At 43.6% G+C, this 18,789-nt stretch overlaps 1 protein-coding gene across 2 annotated transcripts in view; it reads left to right on the top strand.

Annotated features, from left to right (window-relative positions):
- LOC131884840 (calbindin-32-like) overlaps window positions 1-18,789 on the top strand; it is a 77,153-nt gene that overhangs the window by 48,101 nt on the left and 10,263 nt on the right. For both annotated transcript variants that reach the window (XM_059232725.1, XM_059232724.1), the window contains 4 exons: window positions 2,417-2,472; window positions 2,543-2,588; window positions 6,234-6,290; window positions 15,526-15,597. In XM_059232725.1, the coding sequence (XP_059088708.1) occupies window positions 2,417-2,472; window positions 2,543-2,588; window positions 6,234-6,290; window positions 15,526-15,597 (231 nt within the window). The remainder of the gene's footprint in view (window positions 1-2,416; window positions 2,473-2,542; window positions 2,589-6,233; window positions 6,291-15,525; window positions 15,598-18,789) is intronic.

Here is an 18,789-nt window from a genome sequence, read left to right on the forward strand (position 1 = left end):
CCGAATTGAGGCCCCGGAGATCGATCGTGATTCGGATCGACCCACCCTCCTTGAATGCCACCGCTAGATTAGAAATCCAGTCGGTTGGTCCGTGATGGTGCTCAATGACACCGTTGGCCAGCATGTCAGCGATTGCCATGTCGATTTGGGACTGAAGATAGAAAGGCTGTGGGCGGGGTGGGGAGACATGTGGTTTAGCATCTGGTTTAAGGTGTAATTTCACTTGGTGGTCTCTCAAACAGCCCAGTCCCTCAAAGCAACGGCGGAATTTTGGCGTGTCCATGTAATGGATGGTGCCAGAGTCCAACGTTGGAGTCTTTGTCCCCGTTTCACTATTGGCTAGGGCTTGTACGGGGGCGTGGTAGTGATGCAAATCCGTTTTATTCCTTGTCTCTCTATAAAATTGGGGTTGGTAAGGGACTAGTTCGTTGTGCAGCGTTACTAAATTCAGAGCCTGGGCCAGCGATCGAGATATGATGGGGTCAATGGGTCGCGGCAGTTTCATGTCATCTATGACTATCCAAGGAACCACCATAGTGGACTTCTTCCACGTGGTATCTATGAGTAGTGTCCCTTTTGGTGAGATTTCTGGACTTCCAAACTGCCTAACTGTGAGGGTCGTGCTTCTGATCAGGTTCCGATCCTCAACACCAAGGAGCCGCAGTGGGACGACGTTAGCTTGGGCTCCTGTATCCACAATGGCTCGAATCATGGAAGAGCCAATGCGGACGTGAGCGGCCAGTGCCCGGGGCGCCCCGTGGTTCTTGTCGTATTTGAATATAGATAGTATGTTGTAACAGACTGCCGCTGTGTCGTCCCCGGTTGCTGTCTCATGGTTGGCTATCTGGTGGGGGGGGTGATAGGATCTTGTGGACTCTTTACTCCACTGGCTTGATCGACATACCCCTCCAAAATGTCCACGTTTGGAGCATTTGGCACATGTCGCCTGAGAGGCCGGGCAGTTGTGCTTTCCCGGTTGGTGGGATCTCCCACAGTATCCACAGCCGTTCCGGATCTTTTCCATCCGTTGTCCCGAGGAGCCCCTCAAACGTGTCTGCTTTGAATACGGGCCTGCTATTCGTTGAACCGTCAGGGGGTCGGGATCCATGTCTCCTAAAGAGGAAGCGCTGCCCTCTATTTGCGTTTGCAGTGCTGCCCGTTGTCTCTGCCCTTGATGACCCACCACGGAGAGGGACGTCTCGACGTCTCTGGCACGAACTCTGAGCTCCTGGAGGGTCCACTTGTGCTGAAGCGCGTTGGCCCTTATCGTCTGGGATGTAGTCCCCCGGAGTGCCTGATGCCTTGTGATAAAATCCCTGGCCTCACGGTTCGGGAATCCGCTGCAAGCTGCCAGTGACTCGGTTGAGGAAGTCGGAGAAGGACTCGCCTGTCTTTTGGTGTGTATCGAGGAGCATGTTAAGCGATTGGTAGTCTGAAGACTGATCCTTGAAGCGGTCCTTCAGGAAGTCCATCACCGCACAGTAGGGTTCGTCGCTCTCCTTGAAGTCAGGAAGGTGGCTGTCCACTAGCTTGGCGGTTGGGTTTTCAAGGGCCAGCCGAAGCAGTCTCTTCCATTCACTGTTAGCCTCAGCGTCCTGGGGGCCAGGGCGTGTCTTATGGTTGTAATAACCTTCAGCAAAGGCCTCAAACCGCTGGGTCCAGAAGTGAAAGGCCTCGTTCCTTTCACCATCGGAATGATCGAGGTGGTTGAAGGTCGGGGGCATTTGATGCTGATGCCGGGACATGACGGGGTCGTGGTCTCTGTCGCAGGGGGTTTCAAATCCTCGTCGCCAATGAAAAGTATGGTTGTCCAATTTATGAGGGTTGACCTAAAACATATTCATTGACTGGTTAGATTACATTGGAAAAATGTATAGAGTTGGTGTCGGTTTTGGTTCATTATCGATATCGATTTCGTACCCTGTCAGTCCGCACGATGGTCCGTCTGGCTGAGAACTAACGCTCTTGTCCTTCACTCATCAGCCCCCAAAGATTCTCAAGAGGTGTTGTTGGTAGGTGACCAGAACGAGCAGACCCAATGTCTTACTTTGGAAAATTCCACAAATCATCCGTCCACTCTCCTGATATTTGAGTGCACAACTTCATAGCGGAGAGGAGCCGTTGTGGTGTCAGGCAGGCCTCTCCGGAAACGAAATTGGAACTCGGGAAGGAGATCCCTGTCCCCAGGCGGGACGTAATCAACTCGGTAAAGAGATCTGGTATAATTATTGAGGAAAGAGGAAAATTTGAGGAATATATTCACAATAAAGTGTGTAAGGTCTTAGACATGCAGATGGATGTATCGAACTTTCAAATACAGGGATCCGTTTGCATTGAAAACCTTGTATAAATCCCTGTATAACCGTGCACAAATTGAATGTGATTTTTGAAAAAGTGTTTTTCTTGATACTTTTAGCTACAAGTGTTCGACTCTAACAAAGATGGAAAATTACAGCTCTCCGAAATGGCCAAGTAAGTGATCAAGAATATATGGTTCATGGTAGAAGACAATTGCGTATGATTTGTTGTTTTTCATTTACAGATTGCTTCCCGTCAAAGAGAATTTTTTAACTCGCCAGGTTTTCAAGGTGAACTTCTTTACCTCTCAAAAAAAAAATATCTTAGTTGCCCATGATTTGTCCTCGAATCAGGACAATGATCAAGATCAAGACAACTTGTGACAAACATATTCCGTTTGATCGAAGGATTTTACTTTGAGCTAAAAATAAGTCTGAAAACGCTCGGTTATTTTTGCATAAAATAAGCGAGCTTACGCTTGTGAGTTATAATTATGAAATCATTGAAAGTATCATTTAAAGTCCTGTTTATTTCGTCTTTTGGTCTAAAAGTGTTCGATTTGTCCCCATAACAAGATTCAAACAAAAAACCTTAGATTGAAATAAACGTACGAGTGAAAACGTGGTTTGAACGCATTAGAACAAAATGAAAGACTTTGAGGCCTTACTTTTTGAGTCGTTAAAGTATCAGCTAAACATTTGACACCAATGAACATTTTGTCGGTGATACATTTAATCAAACTGAAATTCTTAGCTACCACTTCAAACGTGACAGCCCTTTTGAATGGACAATAGACAAGGGTGCTAAATGGTTATGACTGAGTTTTTTAATGTTCGTAATTTTTAAACTCCAATTTCGTTTGATTCTATTTTAATGAAGGGTGTGAAAGCTCCGAATAAAAAATCAGGCATTACCAATTTGATGATGAATTTGCTTCTTAAAAAAATGTATTTTCCTGTTTCTTAACATAGGGAGAGGATGTAAGTATTGCACTTTTGACATACATGTATCTTAGATTTTTGAGATTTGACACACACTTGCTTAGTTTCAAGCTGCTTGGTTCTTACTTGGAAGATTATATAGTTCACGCTTTTAGTAAGTTGGGTTAGTTCATTGATATTTCCGTTAGTCAAAAAGCACTGAATGATAATTCTTCAGCTGTATTTCGCACGTTTAAGCAAGTTCTGGCACTAGCAAACAAACTTGCCTATCTGTGCTAGTGATGGAAATTTGACAGTTCAAAAATAGTTCTAAGGAAGCAAACTTTTCTTCATTTCACCTTGAAAGAAGAGTCAGTTTTGCAATAGAATGTTAAAGGTGCCAATTTTTCTTCACTGATACTGGTACCAGCTAACAAATGCACGTTTTACAGTTTGCAACTGATGTGTCGAGCCATGCTTTTGAAGACAAGTTGGCTCAACTGAAGTAAATTTCTGGAAGAGAATATGGCGTCATCTGACTCTAGCGCTACATATCATATGATTAGCTTCCAAGAGTTACAATAATGATTCATAATAGAAAAGCAAAAGCTTAATCAGTGAGAGATTGCGAAACATATACTTTTCATCAGTTCTTGCTCAAGTAATGCTAGTTTTCTGTTACAACTAAGGGTCGGAAAAATAGTTTGTTGTGTAGTTTTATGAAGACTCTGCTATGAAAAATACAAGTGCACATTAATGTTTTCATCTTTGGTGTTTAGGGGGAAATAGTTTGTTAAAGCCGTCATATGGAATAAGCTGTTCATGGTGAAGAGAAATTAAGCACTCTTTGTGCCTTCTAAAAACCCTTCCCCACACCCAGCCATAATTATTAGTTGCCTCCAATTTCCCTTAAAAGGGACTATCGAAAAAAACCAACACTAAACTATGAATGAGACAATTCTAGTCGAAAGGAGGTTGGTAACCCTCTCACTTTTGGCTTTCTAACGACTAACTCTAGTAACCCCAGATCCATGCCCTTGTTCTGGTCTGTTGTAAAGGTATTCATCGTTCCTGCATAAAGTTCTCTGGTCACCAATAGTTTCATGATGGACACCGAAAGGCTCACTCACTTTCCCCCAGCAACTTGTCAGTCATCAGAAGGTCCTTGGTTTTGGTTTTGTTTATAACTTCAAGACTGTGTTGACTTCCATTTTCGAACTTTGCCTTTGTGGCAAACAATCGGGGGGTTACCAATCACTTTTAGGCTCAAATTAGATCATTTGCAGTATGTTACTACTTTAGATGTGCAACAGTTCCTCTGCATGAAAGCTTGGTGTTTAATGTTGAACAAATCGTTGAAAGGGGACAAACATTATCAGACAGAGCAAAGGTAGCCTTGAATGTCTTTCCACCCTGTATTTCCCCTAAAGCTCGCCTTAACGTGACCAAAACCATTCAGTTTCCCCGAAAATCCTTGGCTTTAGGTTATTTTAAGGTTAAACTATGTGAAAAAGGTTTTTTCCCCAAAAAGGACCAAAATAGCTTAAAACATAATTGAACCTAAAAAATGATCTTTCCGACCCCTAGTTATAACAATAACAGAGATGCCAGGTGGTTGGTGTGTCAGATATCACCACCTTAACAATCCAGTGGTTTGGTTCACTCGACCCATCAGTCGAGCTTGCCTAAGATATCCATAGCAAAGTTGGACGACATCCCCAACAGATTGCGATTACATATGATGCAACCAAGTACTAAAAAAGTCTCGGCTTTGTTGTGCAATGTTTTTGAATGTTTTTAAAATGTGCAATCCTAATTTAATTTGAAGTTGAGTCTCCTCACGAAAGTGACATGTTTTACTTGGTATTACAACGCATTTTTTAAACAATATTTGGACGCAACACAATACTTGAGCACTAATATGTTTTCCTGCCTTCAGAATTCATATTCATAGCACACAGTATTCATAGCTATGATAGCTCTAAAATGTTCTTCCACAAAACGCAAGAAACTACAGGTTCATTTGTTGCTTCAAAAGCAAAAGGTGTAGGGGAGCTATTGTTATTATTATGTTATTTATTTAATCATACGGACAATATTTTGTTTTGTACACTTAAACGTGACGTAGATCGTTTTTTCTCCTTCGGTTAAGAAACCTCGGCTCAGCATCTCATTTTTGGACACCCCTTTTTGGTCACAGAACTGGGCACCATATCTTAGCCAATCAGAGCAAGGGACCCAAGAGGTACCTTTGCTGATCTTTCTATTTAAAGCATGTTTAGTATTGTTGGTATCAAATAAGTAATCACGGGAGGTTGCAACTAGAATCACCCATTTACATTTTCACTGGCATATGGCAGTACTGGAGGAATGTCAGAAACCCGCTACTTAGCTTTACTTAGCCGCAAAATGTGACTCTTTTTTGTTACGGTAAACCAGGCTTGCCTTAGGGCTCAAACATAACTTTTTACATAACGTTGGGATTGGCTGGAGCCTTTGCTATCCATGTTGTTTAGTAACCTTGATTTTGAAAGTTTATTTGATTCCATCACTAATCTTTATTCAGCCCAAAGTTATGGGGAGCCTTAAAGCGGAAAGTTCAAATTTTTTATGACCAAATATGACATGACTTGGTGCAAATCATTTTCAAGCATCGGCTAAAAACCTTGAATGTTGTTCAAATAATGAAAATCAACCTTATGACTGAAGCATTGGTTTCATATCGCAAGAAATCAGTCAGCAGATACTCGTACTTTCCCAAATTTTTGACTGCCGTAAGGTAAGTGATTTGCACGAGCTGCATTTGTCAACAAAGTTATTGGCATCTTTTCGAGGTTCTTTGAGTGCTCATGGTCCCTACGAACTTTGTAACGTTATGTCGCTTTTTAGTCATTTTTCTAATTTCGGCCGATTTTTGCATTCATCGTTTGTCAAACCAATGAACTCCAAATCCAAAGTCTACTCCTAACTCTTAAACTGTAACCAAATGTGATTGCATTCAATTATCTATTCTAGGGCTCCACCAAGTTGACGAAAGAAGACATTGAACGAGTATTTGCCCTATATGATCGGGTGAGTGTCATTCCAAAAATACTTACGCAAATGGGCAGTTCAGCCAAATAAGTGATACGACGATCTCTATGTAGCACGGTTATAGTATATTGTCTTGGTCGTTCTTCAATACCGTAGAAGGAACTGATTACAGTTACAATGGCTTTGTCCAAAAAGAGTAATTCGTTACACAATCGGTAGTTACTCGCCAAAAAATGGACAACAACCCTTGTTTAAAACTCTTTCCCCTGGGAAGTCAGACAATAATATGTGATGTTGGTTATGGTCTTTGCCGCCCAGTGGTTCCTGATAACCTCAAAAGCCAGTGCATTCACATCCTTCATTCGTTATCACACTCTGGCATTGCTGCTACTCGTCGTTTAGTTTCCAAAAGATTTGTCTGGTCCGGACTGGCAAAAAATGTGAGGGATTTTGTTCATAAGATGTGCCTTGCCAACAATCAAAGATTCAACGTCACGAGATATCTCCTCTTGGAACACTTACACCCACCACAGAGCGCTTCAGTGTCATTATACGTCAGTGTCAGTGACAAATATAGATCGATTCGCACGATGGCCTGAGTCATTTCCCATGAAGTCTGCGTCCAACAGCTCTTGTGCCACAGCCCTTATTGAGTGAGTGTCTCGTTTTGTTGTCCCGTCTACCATAATTAGTGATCGCGGATCTCAATTCGAGAGGGACCTCTGGAATGACCTGATGTTGCTTCTGGGTATTTATAAGAAGTGTCTTACAATCCCAAGGCAAATGGAAAGGTCGAGCGCTTTCATAGATCTTTAAAAGCAGCATTACGATCAAAACTACCACCAGACGAGAATTGGCTTCAAACGTCGCCAATTATACTACTTGGTTTACGAAATGCTCGTAAACCCGACGTCGGACGCTCCCCGCCCAAATGTTTTTTTTTGGTGAAAGTCCACGGTTTCCGGGTGAAATGTTCGTCCAGTCTTCGCCTATAATGAATCGCAGCTATGAGATCATACACCTCCAGGCTAGGTTGCAATCTCTTGCTTTTGCCGAACCGAACCATCACACCAAATCGAGGTGGTGTTTGTACAAAACCTATCCATATTGGACTTGAACCGCTGTATAGAGGCATAAAGTCATTTGGCGTGGAAAGACGAGCTTGCTTTTGGATTTGGATGGAAGGCATGACTTGGTTAACATCGATCGACTTAAAGCTGCAATTTCTCTTCAACCTGATGTGGGTATTCCCCCTCCTTCTTATATAACATTGAAAGGCAGAAGGATATATTCCCCTGGAAGATTTACTTCGCCCTGAGGGGGGGGAGGGGAAGTACCTGTAGAAGTTGTGCTTTCATGACAAGGAATTATTCCGGGAAAATGTTTTTTTTTGTGTTGGAAGAATGAACTCGTACAACGAGTCATGTCACTCCATCTTGGATGGTGGCTTTTCGTGTGATATCGTGAACAATGAACTGAATCAAATCATCAAATCATGAAATCCAATCATCCTTTACCCCTTCAATGGCCATAGCGATCTACGGGGTGGCTCTGATAAATTGTCACAAAATTGAATGTAAGGTGGATCACAGGCATTTGTTGACACAATTGAATTATTTCATGAAAAAGTTAGGTTTCAATGTCAACAAAAGATTATTCATAATGGTTGCCGCCATTATTCACAACAGTCTCAACACGACAACGAAAGCTTAGAGCAGCTATGGCTACCCATAGATTTCTAGACACTGGATGTCGGACGACCGACCACTCGGCTGGTAAAACAGTACAATGCAGATGGTCTCCTGGGAATTGATTACAAACCGGTTTATTGTACTGTTTAGCCAACCGAGTGGTCGGTCGTCCGACATCCAGCGTCTAGAAATCTATGGGCTACCTTGCGCCGGTCTAACTAGGCCATGGTTTTCTTGATAGAGCCCTTTAAAGAGGTAGTTGAACCATGAGAGGTCTTGCAGGCAATGCTCTCAACACATCCCCAAAGGTAGAAGTCGCAGGGATTTAAATCTGGTAAGTTAGGGGCCACTGATCTGTGTGCCAAAAAGTGGGTACCCTCTCTGTCATCAGCTTCAGCGTAGTATTGGCTGTGTGAGCGGGTGCTGAGTCCTGCTGAAAGATGTACGGCTTTCCATGAGCCACTGAATTCATCCAAGGAATCACAACCTTCTCCAGAATATTGCAATAAACCTCTTTGGTGACCTTTTCTCCAGGGGCAATAAAATAAGGCGGCGTGACATCACCATTCATCCTGATCACCCCAAGTACCATAACAGAGGCCGGATGCTTTGTCTGCATGGCTGGAGGAATGTCTTTGGCATTTGCGGAGATCCAGCGCTCATTAAGGCGGTTCGTAGCCTTGTCCACAGTGAAGATTTTCTCATCTGAAAAGAACTGAAGATGTCCGCCACTGTTCTTCAGAGATAACAAAATCTTTTTTCCTCTCTCCACTCGGATGGCCTTTTGTTGTTCAGTTAGGAGATGCCTAACAGTTCTGGCTCTTGATCTGTATCCCAGGTCACTCTTGATGGCCTTTTTGATTGTCGCAGTGCTCACATGTCTCTTCTGGGCAAGGCTGCCAATGGTCTGCATGGGGTTGGCGTTGATTGAGCGTTTGAGGCCAGCTAGAAACCGTGGAGAGCGCTTTTTTCAAATCTCAGTGTGTTTAGCTCGGGACACTTTTCCACTTCCATCAAAAGCCTTTACAACGCGATAAATGGTCCTCTGGTTGTATTTCTTGAAGTTCACGATATCCTTGGCAGTGTGCCCTGCACGCCGCACTTCGACAATGGTCGTTTGTTGGACCGGAGTTGGGCGGTGTCTCGACAAGATCCAAAGACACCCTTCACCTTCATCTCTGTTATATTCTCATGTCTGCCTCCTTTCTCCTTCGCGGCATTTTTGTTCTGCTGGTCCAATAAACCCACACTTGATTTCGAGTAACCAGTGAGATACCATTGTAAGTCTCCGCCGCCTCACTCATACATGGGGCAGTGGAAGTAAACCGTGATATCGGAAGAACATCGCTCCAAATCCGACTTTCCCCGTTGGTTTGGTTGTAATTTGTGACGTCTACGTTGAGGCTTGGTGTCGGGCGAAAGGCAGCCATTATCTATCAAGGAGTGAGGCTAGACCAAATTCACAACCATGGCGACCAATTTAGCGTCGGTTCGTACGCATAAAGGTCATTTTACCAGGAGTAGGGGATTATTGGATGGCATAGCGGCAGGCTACGAAATCGATGAGGAAATGGTGTGGTCCATTTTCAAAGATCTTCAAAATCGGGTCGAAAAAATTGGGGAAATTTATGATAAGTTGGTCATTGACGACAGCAAATTGGCATTGGAACAAGAAGACGTTATGGAAGACCTCATGACTCAACTTGACGTTGCAGCCAATACGACGGCGTCGATCTTGAAACAAGGGGGGCAACCAAGTGGGAAGTCTGCAGCGTTCCAACGCCCAGCACCGTCCTGCCGGGTGGCAAGTGATTTACAGCCCCCCATTCTGACATTGGAATCAAGTTCTCCAGAAATGCGAGCGTGGGTCGAAAAGTTCCATTCTTACTTTTTAGCATCACACATGGAGGTGTTGGAACTGAGGGCACAGTGCTCATACTTCTTGGCAAGGATTGAGGGAGAGTTGCTTCTGACCATCACAGGGCGGATCCAGTCTCACTACACCATTGAGGATTGCATTGAGCTCGTGGAACAAATGTTTTTGGAAATATATCCCGCTTTGGTAGACAACTTGCCTGGAAACAATGTGTAACGAGACCCTCACAAACTCTGACGGATTTTTATCACCAGTTGTGTCAAATTGGAGACAAAGCAGAGCTTGACAAACCCACCGTGGAGGAACACACATGTTTGAGCTTATCCTATCTTGCAAACACGAATTGGAGTTGTTTTTGAAATTGCTCAAGATTTCGGATCCCACCTTGGCTAAGGTCTTGAACACGGGCGAACTCTTTCGAGGCAGCTCAAGTAATAAGGGACCAGGCCATACCACATCACAATGTAGCAACTGTAGCTCTCGAGTGCAAGGGGTGTGGACGCCTGGGACACCTCCTCATTGGTGTCCTGTTTGAGAAATCACGTGCTACAAATGTGGGAATCCGGGTCATCTCGCACGTTTGTGTCGTCGCCGTCAAGATCATGGCAGATCGTCCATAGGGGATCAAAGAGTGATATACCAATGTCGATAGGCGAGATTCTTTTGCACGTGGCGAAGCACTTCTAGGGATAGTGTTTGAGGCCGAGATCGATTTCGAGACGTAACACCACATCATTGTGATTGGGGTCGGTTCAGCAGTTCTCCTGATAAGGTGGGCGTGATAACGGAAATCGTCGCGGGGTGTTTTGGGAGCGCTACAACCCTATTACTTAACTGTGATTTCGGCAATGGTGGGAAGTTAAGTGTGGATGCGATTGCCGATACAGGGGCCGCGTGCACTATTATTCCCAGGTATCTGGTCCCATCCAATGTGGGATTGCGTTCCTCGTCAACCAAATTAATAGCAGTTAATGGGACACCCATAACCAATGATGGTTCTATCACTCTGGAGTTGGCTACGTTGCGTGGGCGTGTGGCCAAGGTCTCAGCCATTGTATCATCGGATATTCACAGATGCCTCACCTCTTCACGGTTTGGGATATGCCCTAATCCAGAGGTATCACATGGGTCGTCCTCGACTTGTACAGTGTGGTTCAGTCAGAGAAAAATTACGCAACCATTGAGTTGTAATGTTCTGCGGTGATGTGTGCTAAACAGAAGTCCGATTTCTACTTACGTGGATTACGAGGATTTAAAGTCATTACTGATCATTGACCACATCTTGGGATGTTTGAGAAACCTTTGGCTGCACTTGCCAACGATCGACTCCAGAGGATTCATGAAAGCTTGATAGCTTATACGTTTTCGTTAGAATGGTCGGCGGGGAAGGTCCACTGCATAGCTGATGCCCTCAGTCGAGCACCATTTTTTCCATCTGATTCAAGTTTGGATGTGGCTATTTGCTTGGCTGTTGGTATGGCAGACCCTTCTTTCTCCCTCGTGTTGGATAACGTGGACAAAGAGTACAGAGAATTGCGGGATTGCATCAGAAAGGGATCGTTATCATCTGATCTTAATTCATTTACATCTATGTTTAGCAATCTTTGATTGAGGGAGACATCATTTTGAACGGCTGTTGTCTCGTTGTTCCGCGTCCTGCACGTTTAGCACTAATCTCTCGCCTTCACAAATCACATTTGGGAATATTGAAAACTTGTACATTGGCCAGTCAACTTTATGCATGGCCCGGGATGGCCAACGAGATCAAACTAGTGATTGCAGGGTGCTCTGCTTGTCTGGCGTTACTACCATCCCAATCCCCGGAACCAATTCAACAGGAGAGTGCGTCATTTCCAATGGAAAAGGTCTGGCTGACCTTTTTGAAGTGGAAGGAAACCATTTTCTCTTATTGGTTGATCGTTTTAGCGGATATCCATTTGTGGCGCGACTGAAAAGTTTGAGCACGTCCGCCATTTGCGGGATTCTTCTATCGTGGTTTTACGAGTTTGGTTTTCCTAAGTGGCTGAAGAGTGATAATGGCCCTCAATTTTGGTCTCAATTCAAAGAGTTTTGGGAAAAACATTATATTCGACATGACACATCTTCACCTTACAAACCTCGGAGCAATGGTTTAGCTCAGTCAGCCGTCAAATCCATGAAGTACTTGCTCAAGAAAGTCAATTCTAATGAATCTGATTTCCGCGAGGCTTTGTCTGTTTGGCGATCCACTCCTCGTTCTGATGGATTTAGTCCGGCTTACGGCTTTTTTGGCCGTCATCTTCAGGGAAATCTGCCTGATGCCCGAGCTGTCACTGTTTCCCCAATTCATTCTGGATTTACCACAAGTCGCCAGGTGGGACGTGATAATGCGGCTGAGTATGCTGGTGGACTTGATTTGGTTCCGCTCTCGCCTGGAGATAACGTCAGTGATTGATAAGAATTGGTCGTTGGGGCAAAGGTAATCAAGCGTCTTCCTCATGGACGATCGTACCTCATTGAAACCCCTGGCGGGAGTTTCCGTCGCAATCGCCGTTTTCTTCGCCTAGTGTCGCGAACCTCAACTCCAACGTCCACAACAGCAGTCACCGGTTCGGAAAATCTTCCCTCTCCGCGACGACGGAGTCCTCGTCTCCATCGCCATCGCGTGCAATTTGATTTACCACCTGTGGTCATTGGATGAATTCAGATATGTAGAAGGTTCTCCTCCTGTTTCTTTTTGATATGTTTTTCTTTTCTTGTTTTGGTATTGGGACGAAGGACCACGTGGACATGTTGTTTTGATTGTTCTGGGCGTCAGCTAATTATGGTATCAGGGTAGCCGATGAGATTGGACGCGAAAAAAAAAGAAAAAGAAAAACCGCAACTCCTTCTTGAGGGGGGAGATGTTATATTCTCATGTCTGCCTCCTTTCTCCTTCGCGTTATTCTTGTTCTGCTGGTCCAATAAACCCACACTTGATTTCGAGTAACCAGTGAAATGCCATCGTAAGCCTCCGCCGCCTCAATCATACAATCTCCAAGACATGGGTCACTGAGGAGAATAAACCGATTCAATGTGCAGGAGGGTGCCATTCAGCGACTCAACTTGAGCTATCTATCAACACCGGGAAAGAGACCAACACACCTCCAGTGGCCTAAGACACTAGAACTAGACTCAACTAGAATTCTAAGAATCTCCTTCAGGGCACAGGAGAGCTCAAGATCCCTTGATTCAGCCCATACCGTTGAGAGCTGAGGGGTCAAATTGTCCAAAAATTACTAAGTGCAAAAATGAGCCGAAAGCCAAAAACTTGGGAACATAATGCGTTCTCAAAAGTTACCTACCCCAAGTCTCTGAGGAGCGCCAAGTTAGCCCACCAAAGGTTGGAAGTGGAGAACCTGCCCTCTTCTTTGGCCTCATCCAGAATGGCGGACTTATACAAACCTTCCAAAAAGCCCACCACCAACTCAGAGATTCTCGTGAGTAAATTCATTCTCCACTGTCAAGAACTGTTTGCATCAAGATCGGAAACAGTAGTGGAGGAAGTCCAGGGCTCCCCAGAAGAACACCATCTATTTTTGCAGACCTTTACAGAACCCGAGGTAGGCGTCCATAACGAAGATGAAGAGCAAAGGTAATTTTCCCTTCCAACTTTCGCTTCTCTGGACCAAGCCCATCCGCACTTCCAAGAACTTCTCAGCGTCGCCCTCCAAAATTGTTCTAGCCACCAAAGTCAATGGAATTACCTTCATCTTCATCCATAATAAGAAGGGGTCCAAGAACATGCCAGACAACTATCGAATCATTGCTCTGGAGAACAATTTCTTGAAGATGTTGTCCACCCTACTAGTTATTCTCTTCTCCAGGATAAGGATCTCCTTTCCGAGTTCCAAATCGGTTTCCGGAGAAGCCGCTCTACCACCACGACAGCTCCTTTCCTTTATGACATTGTGCTCTCGAACATTAGCGATGAGAAGAGAGTGTGTACCCCATGCGGCATACCTAATTTGACAAAATTCGATTTCATTCGTAATTGGTCACCTCACTACGATCAGGCTCAGAGAGGGTTATTTTTCCATTCCCAATATTGATTGACGCACAAAGTTTTTTCAATATTTTGAATACCATCGTCATGGATGTCAAGAAAAATGTGATCAAAATCACATGGAATAAAATCCATTCATTGCCAAAGACCTGGGAATCAGCCACCACGCTGTCTCTGGTATAAGAAAAAGGTTTAAAGCTAGAGGAACAGAAGGCAGGAGGTCTGGCCAGGGCAGGAAAAGGATTAAGAGGAACCCAATCAGGACCATGAGGAGGATGGCCAAGACCACGGGAGTGGAGGAGATTACTGCCCGAAGGGCCACAAAAAATACCTTGGTGCAAAGTTTAGAGCTAAGAGAAATGGTGGATTCCAACCTCTACATTAAATTCCTGGATGACCATGTTGTGCCCTGAATCAAGGCTGAGAGGGATGGTGTGCCGTTTGTACACCAACCATACGGCTATTTCGGCATATGGCATACGGGTTATTCGAGGATTTGGAATCTGATGACCCATTGTGGGAGAATTATTTGGCATCCCTGATGGTTTGGGTTAACTGAAACAACAGGCTAATCAAGGAATCCGATGGAAGTTCATCACAGAAAGAGCTCCACACCACGGTGCCTGAATCGAAGTTTGAAGGACCCCCTTCGAAAGGGCTTAGGTGGTTCAATATTATCTTCAATTTGGCTTGAAGATCAAAAAATAAATAAAAACAAGTTTGACTCTTATTTCTACTTTACTTTAGCAACATTTGACACAGGAAGACTCAAAAAAGCACTGGAAATGAAATATACAATACTAAGCTGAGTTCCCTTGTAAGGTTTAAGGTTGTGGCACTTCCTGTTGCTTTTGCTTTTGTTTAACTAAACCGTGGCTTCAGTTCATTTTTGAGTCTCAGAATCACACAACGAGCTGTGCTACCCAAGGTTGGATATTCGCATATGGAGAATGTTTTGACATAGGCTAGGAGGTGTGACCACCCAGCACCTCGGATTTGAATCATGTGATTTTCAATATTAGGCTTATGTTGAGGGAGATGCCTCCAACAAGCCTCACTCATCAATCGCAGCTTTGGAAGCCACCATCAGGTCTACTTTGGTTAGAGGTTAGAAGCAATAATTATGATCGACAGAGGTTGTATTGAAGGATGAAGTAGGAAATGGAACTTCAAACAACTAGTAATATGAGCTTTGCTCTAAAAGTCTCCGTTTTGGGTTATTCATGGCTTAATGTTTTGGGATTTCACTGTCGGTAAGGAAACCGCCTGGGGTAAGGATACTTCGCGGATTTTTCCAAAGCATTCGCGGATTTTTCCAAAGCATTCAACAGGGTGGACCGTAGGCGGGGATTCTCCAAGCTCCATCCACGGGGTATTCCGCGTTCAAATTGTGTTGGGATCCCCTATCCCCTGTTCTTTTCAATCTAAAGGTGTCTGACTAGCTGAGAGCCCCACCATCAATCACTTTAAGGTACACTATCCAGACAACCTAGTTTTCTTGGGGGGACTGTGGCGTGGAATAGCAAAATGCCATTGGTGTCCTCCACGGTGATTGCACACAGAACGGCCTTCAAGTCAACACCATCAAGGCAAAGACCGTGGTTTCAGCTGAATGTTTTTATAAAGCCAAAACGGTTTTCTTGATTTGCTAAAAGATCATTTCATGAATCTGTTCTTCCATAGGATGGAAATGGTACCATCGAAAATGAAGAGTTGAGAGGATTTCTCAAAGATCTTTTGGAACTCGTCAAAAAGGTGAGTCGTTGCAACAAAGATAATCAAGTACAGGGAGCAAAGAAGTTAAGGGCCTCCCTTCGCGTTTTCTGCAAATCCTTCCCTGTGCTCAAAAAATTACTGGATCATGTTGAGCCGCACACTTTCTTTTGACATTGCTCTTAAAAAGCCTATCACCATAACATGAAAGATCCAATTTTAGACTAAAAGTGATTGGTGGCCTCCTATTGTTTGGCCATCTAAAGGCTGACTCCTGTAAACCCAGATTTCTGCCCTCGGTCTGGTCCGTTATAAAGGGTTTTGCAATTGTATGAAATTTTCCATTTACCAATAGTTCGAGCATGGACACCGAAAGTCTCACACACTTACATCAGACTCTTGCCGGTTTGGTTTTGAGGGTTGTCAATCCCCTTTGGAGACGTTTAGGCAAACTCTGGCAGGTTCGTTTGTTTGCTGGTACCAATGTCAGTGATGCAAGTTTCGGGCTTCAAACACGTTTTTGAGAAGCTGATCCTTCTATCACATTGCTATATGAGGAAAGGTCAGCTTCGTTAAAACCAGTTTGAAAAGCCAATTTTGCATCACTGGAATTGCCAGGCAAGTTTGTTTGCTGGTACCTGTGCTTGCCTAAACGTCCGATTAGGCTCAAATTAGATCACTTGTGATATGACATTATATTTTCAACTATTCCTCTTTATGAAAACCTAGGGTTCAATGGCAAACAAATCTTTGAGGTGGAAGAAACCTTGCCAGAAAGATCTTAGGAGGCCCGTAATTTCTTTACACCCCCATAGGATCAAAGAATGGAACTGATAATATATGATACATGCTCATATTTCCCATTATTTATTTCAAATGGTCTGAATTTTTCCAATCACCAAGAAGAAAAAGGCCATTAACATTATCATCAAAAGTAAAAATTGATCAAGTTGGTGTACGAAAGTGTTTTTAGTCATCAAAATTTTGCTAGTTGTGAGTCAAAGTTAAAACTGCACAAAGCAACTGAGCTTCCAAAAGAAAAAAGGTAAGCTTTGTAGCAACCCTGCGAGACAGCGTAATCAGCTGAGCCCAAGTGACGATTGAGCACGGGGTGTAAAATGTACTGTATAAAGCTAAATATCTGAACGATGATATCTAGAAGTAAGGATTTCTGTGGAGAGAAATAAAACCCGTACACAATGGTTGATGGGTTCGTGAGAGATACGGATATGCAGCTGATTCTGACACAACTCTACGGAAGTTTATTGACACGCAACCTTGGTTATTGAGAGGTAGTTGGCTGAATATCCTATGTTGGTTAATTTGGAGACTTTAGATATACCTATCGTAGACGAGGATTTTGACAGACCCCCTGACTTTTCGTTTTAAGAAAAGTCATTTGAGTTAGCCGAGTCTCTTTGTTGGAATGCCTCTATTTATTTGCAACATTTAAATATCTATTGATCTGTCATTATTTCGAAAGGTTGACGCTTAAGCTTGTCCCTTTGAAATTGGTTTGAAGACTTTTAAACAATGATCTTTATCATTGATTTATATTGTTTCAAAGTTGTTGCGCACCATCGTTCTCGTCCACGAAACTACTACGTATCCGGCAAAAATATAGTTAAAAATCCGACATTGTTAGTTTCTCAAATACTAGAAATAGAGCAAGTCGTACGGGCTCACTTGCAGCTCTTCATTACAAACCATCGTTTTTACACAGTTTTTCTTTTCTTTCCTTCATTGAGGTCTTTGTGATAACCGTGATGGTGTCTCTTTCTTTTCCTTTTCTTATTGCTATGCGAGGATGGCAACGAGATCTGGCTGGTGCCGATGGTTTGAGCACCATTTCGAACGTCTTCTCAGACTTCTTCAAGAGAATGTTCAGGAGGCAAATCTGACACGGGGGATCCTCTAACCTTTGGTATCAACGACTGTGTTACGGCCGCCACCGAAGTTGGTTCCAATTGAAAGTGTTCCGTCGCCCTTGCCGGATTTCCATCAGACTGCACCTCCTCAAGAGCTGTCGTCGTTTCTGTTCCAGGGTCATGGCCAGGTTCTAGAAGACCTATTTGACGAACAGTTCGCCTTAAGATTGATCCTTTAGAAGTTTTGACTGAGACGTGAGAAGTGACACCGGAAGTGCTCTTAATACATTCAACGATTCGGGCTAGGTTCCAAGAGTACTTTTGTCGGGTTTCTGGTTTGAGTAAAACGACATCTCCAGGTTTAAGCTTGATGTCATTCGGATTGTTCCATTTTTTTGTCAAAACTGAGTTGTTCTAAGTAATCTTTAACCCAATTCGACCAAAAAGACTTCAGAATCCTTTTTCGTTGAATGAAGGCATCAGTAAAGTCAATGAATTGTAATTTCTCAATTTCAGGTGTTATGAGCTCTGTTAATTGTCGTCCATGAAGAAGTATATTTGGGGTGATCGGTCTCAAATCTGGCTCTGATCTTATTGCTGCTAGTGGTCGATCATTAATTACTCTTTGTAGTTGCAGGAGAACTGTTTGTGATGAGCGCAGGGACAGTTCTCACTTTGAAGTGCTACATGTAATTTTTTTTTCAAAAGCCCAACCATTCGTTCAGTCACTCCATTTGTCCATGGGGGTGTACTGAATTTCCAAGTGATTGGACTATCACCTCCAAAGTTTTGCTTCTGGACTCTTTCCAAATCAATATTGGCGAAAAGCTCCTTGAATGTCTTGTAACCATGACTACCAGCAACACTGTGGTCAGCGGGTGATTTGGTTTGAGATTGACCAGGTCAACACGAATTTCTGCGATTCATTATATCAGCAGATTCCTTATTCTGTGAGATCCTATGACACAAAGGTCTACGGATTTTCTACTCGGGCAAGAAAAATAAATGCACAAGTTCCTGCGACTCAAAGGGATTTTCTACTCGCACATGATCGATACACACGAGTTCTTACGACACAGAGGTCTGCAGATTTTCTACTTGGGGCTATCAATCTGGTCGCATGAGTTTCTACAACACAAAGGTCTATGGATTTTCTACTCAGCAATGACAAAAAAATGCTCTTCTACAGATCTACGAACGAACTGTCCCGGGAAGAAGATTCTCCCCGAGGAGCGTGTCTGACCCAAGGGGTCCAGAAACGAAGTGTAGACTGAGAGCGGGACAATCCACTAAGAATCACTTCACTTAAATGGGTTCTTTTGTCGAAGGACCATGTAAAATGTACTGTATAAAGCTAAATATCTGA

The sequence above is a fragment of the Tigriopus californicus genome, chromosome 8 (assembly GCF_007210705.1).
Source record: "Tigriopus californicus strain San Diego chromosome 8, Tcal_SD_v2.1, whole genome shotgun sequence".
Classification (NCBI taxonomy): Eukaryota; Metazoa; Arthropoda; class Copepoda; order Harpacticoida; family Harpacticidae; genus Tigriopus; species Tigriopus californicus.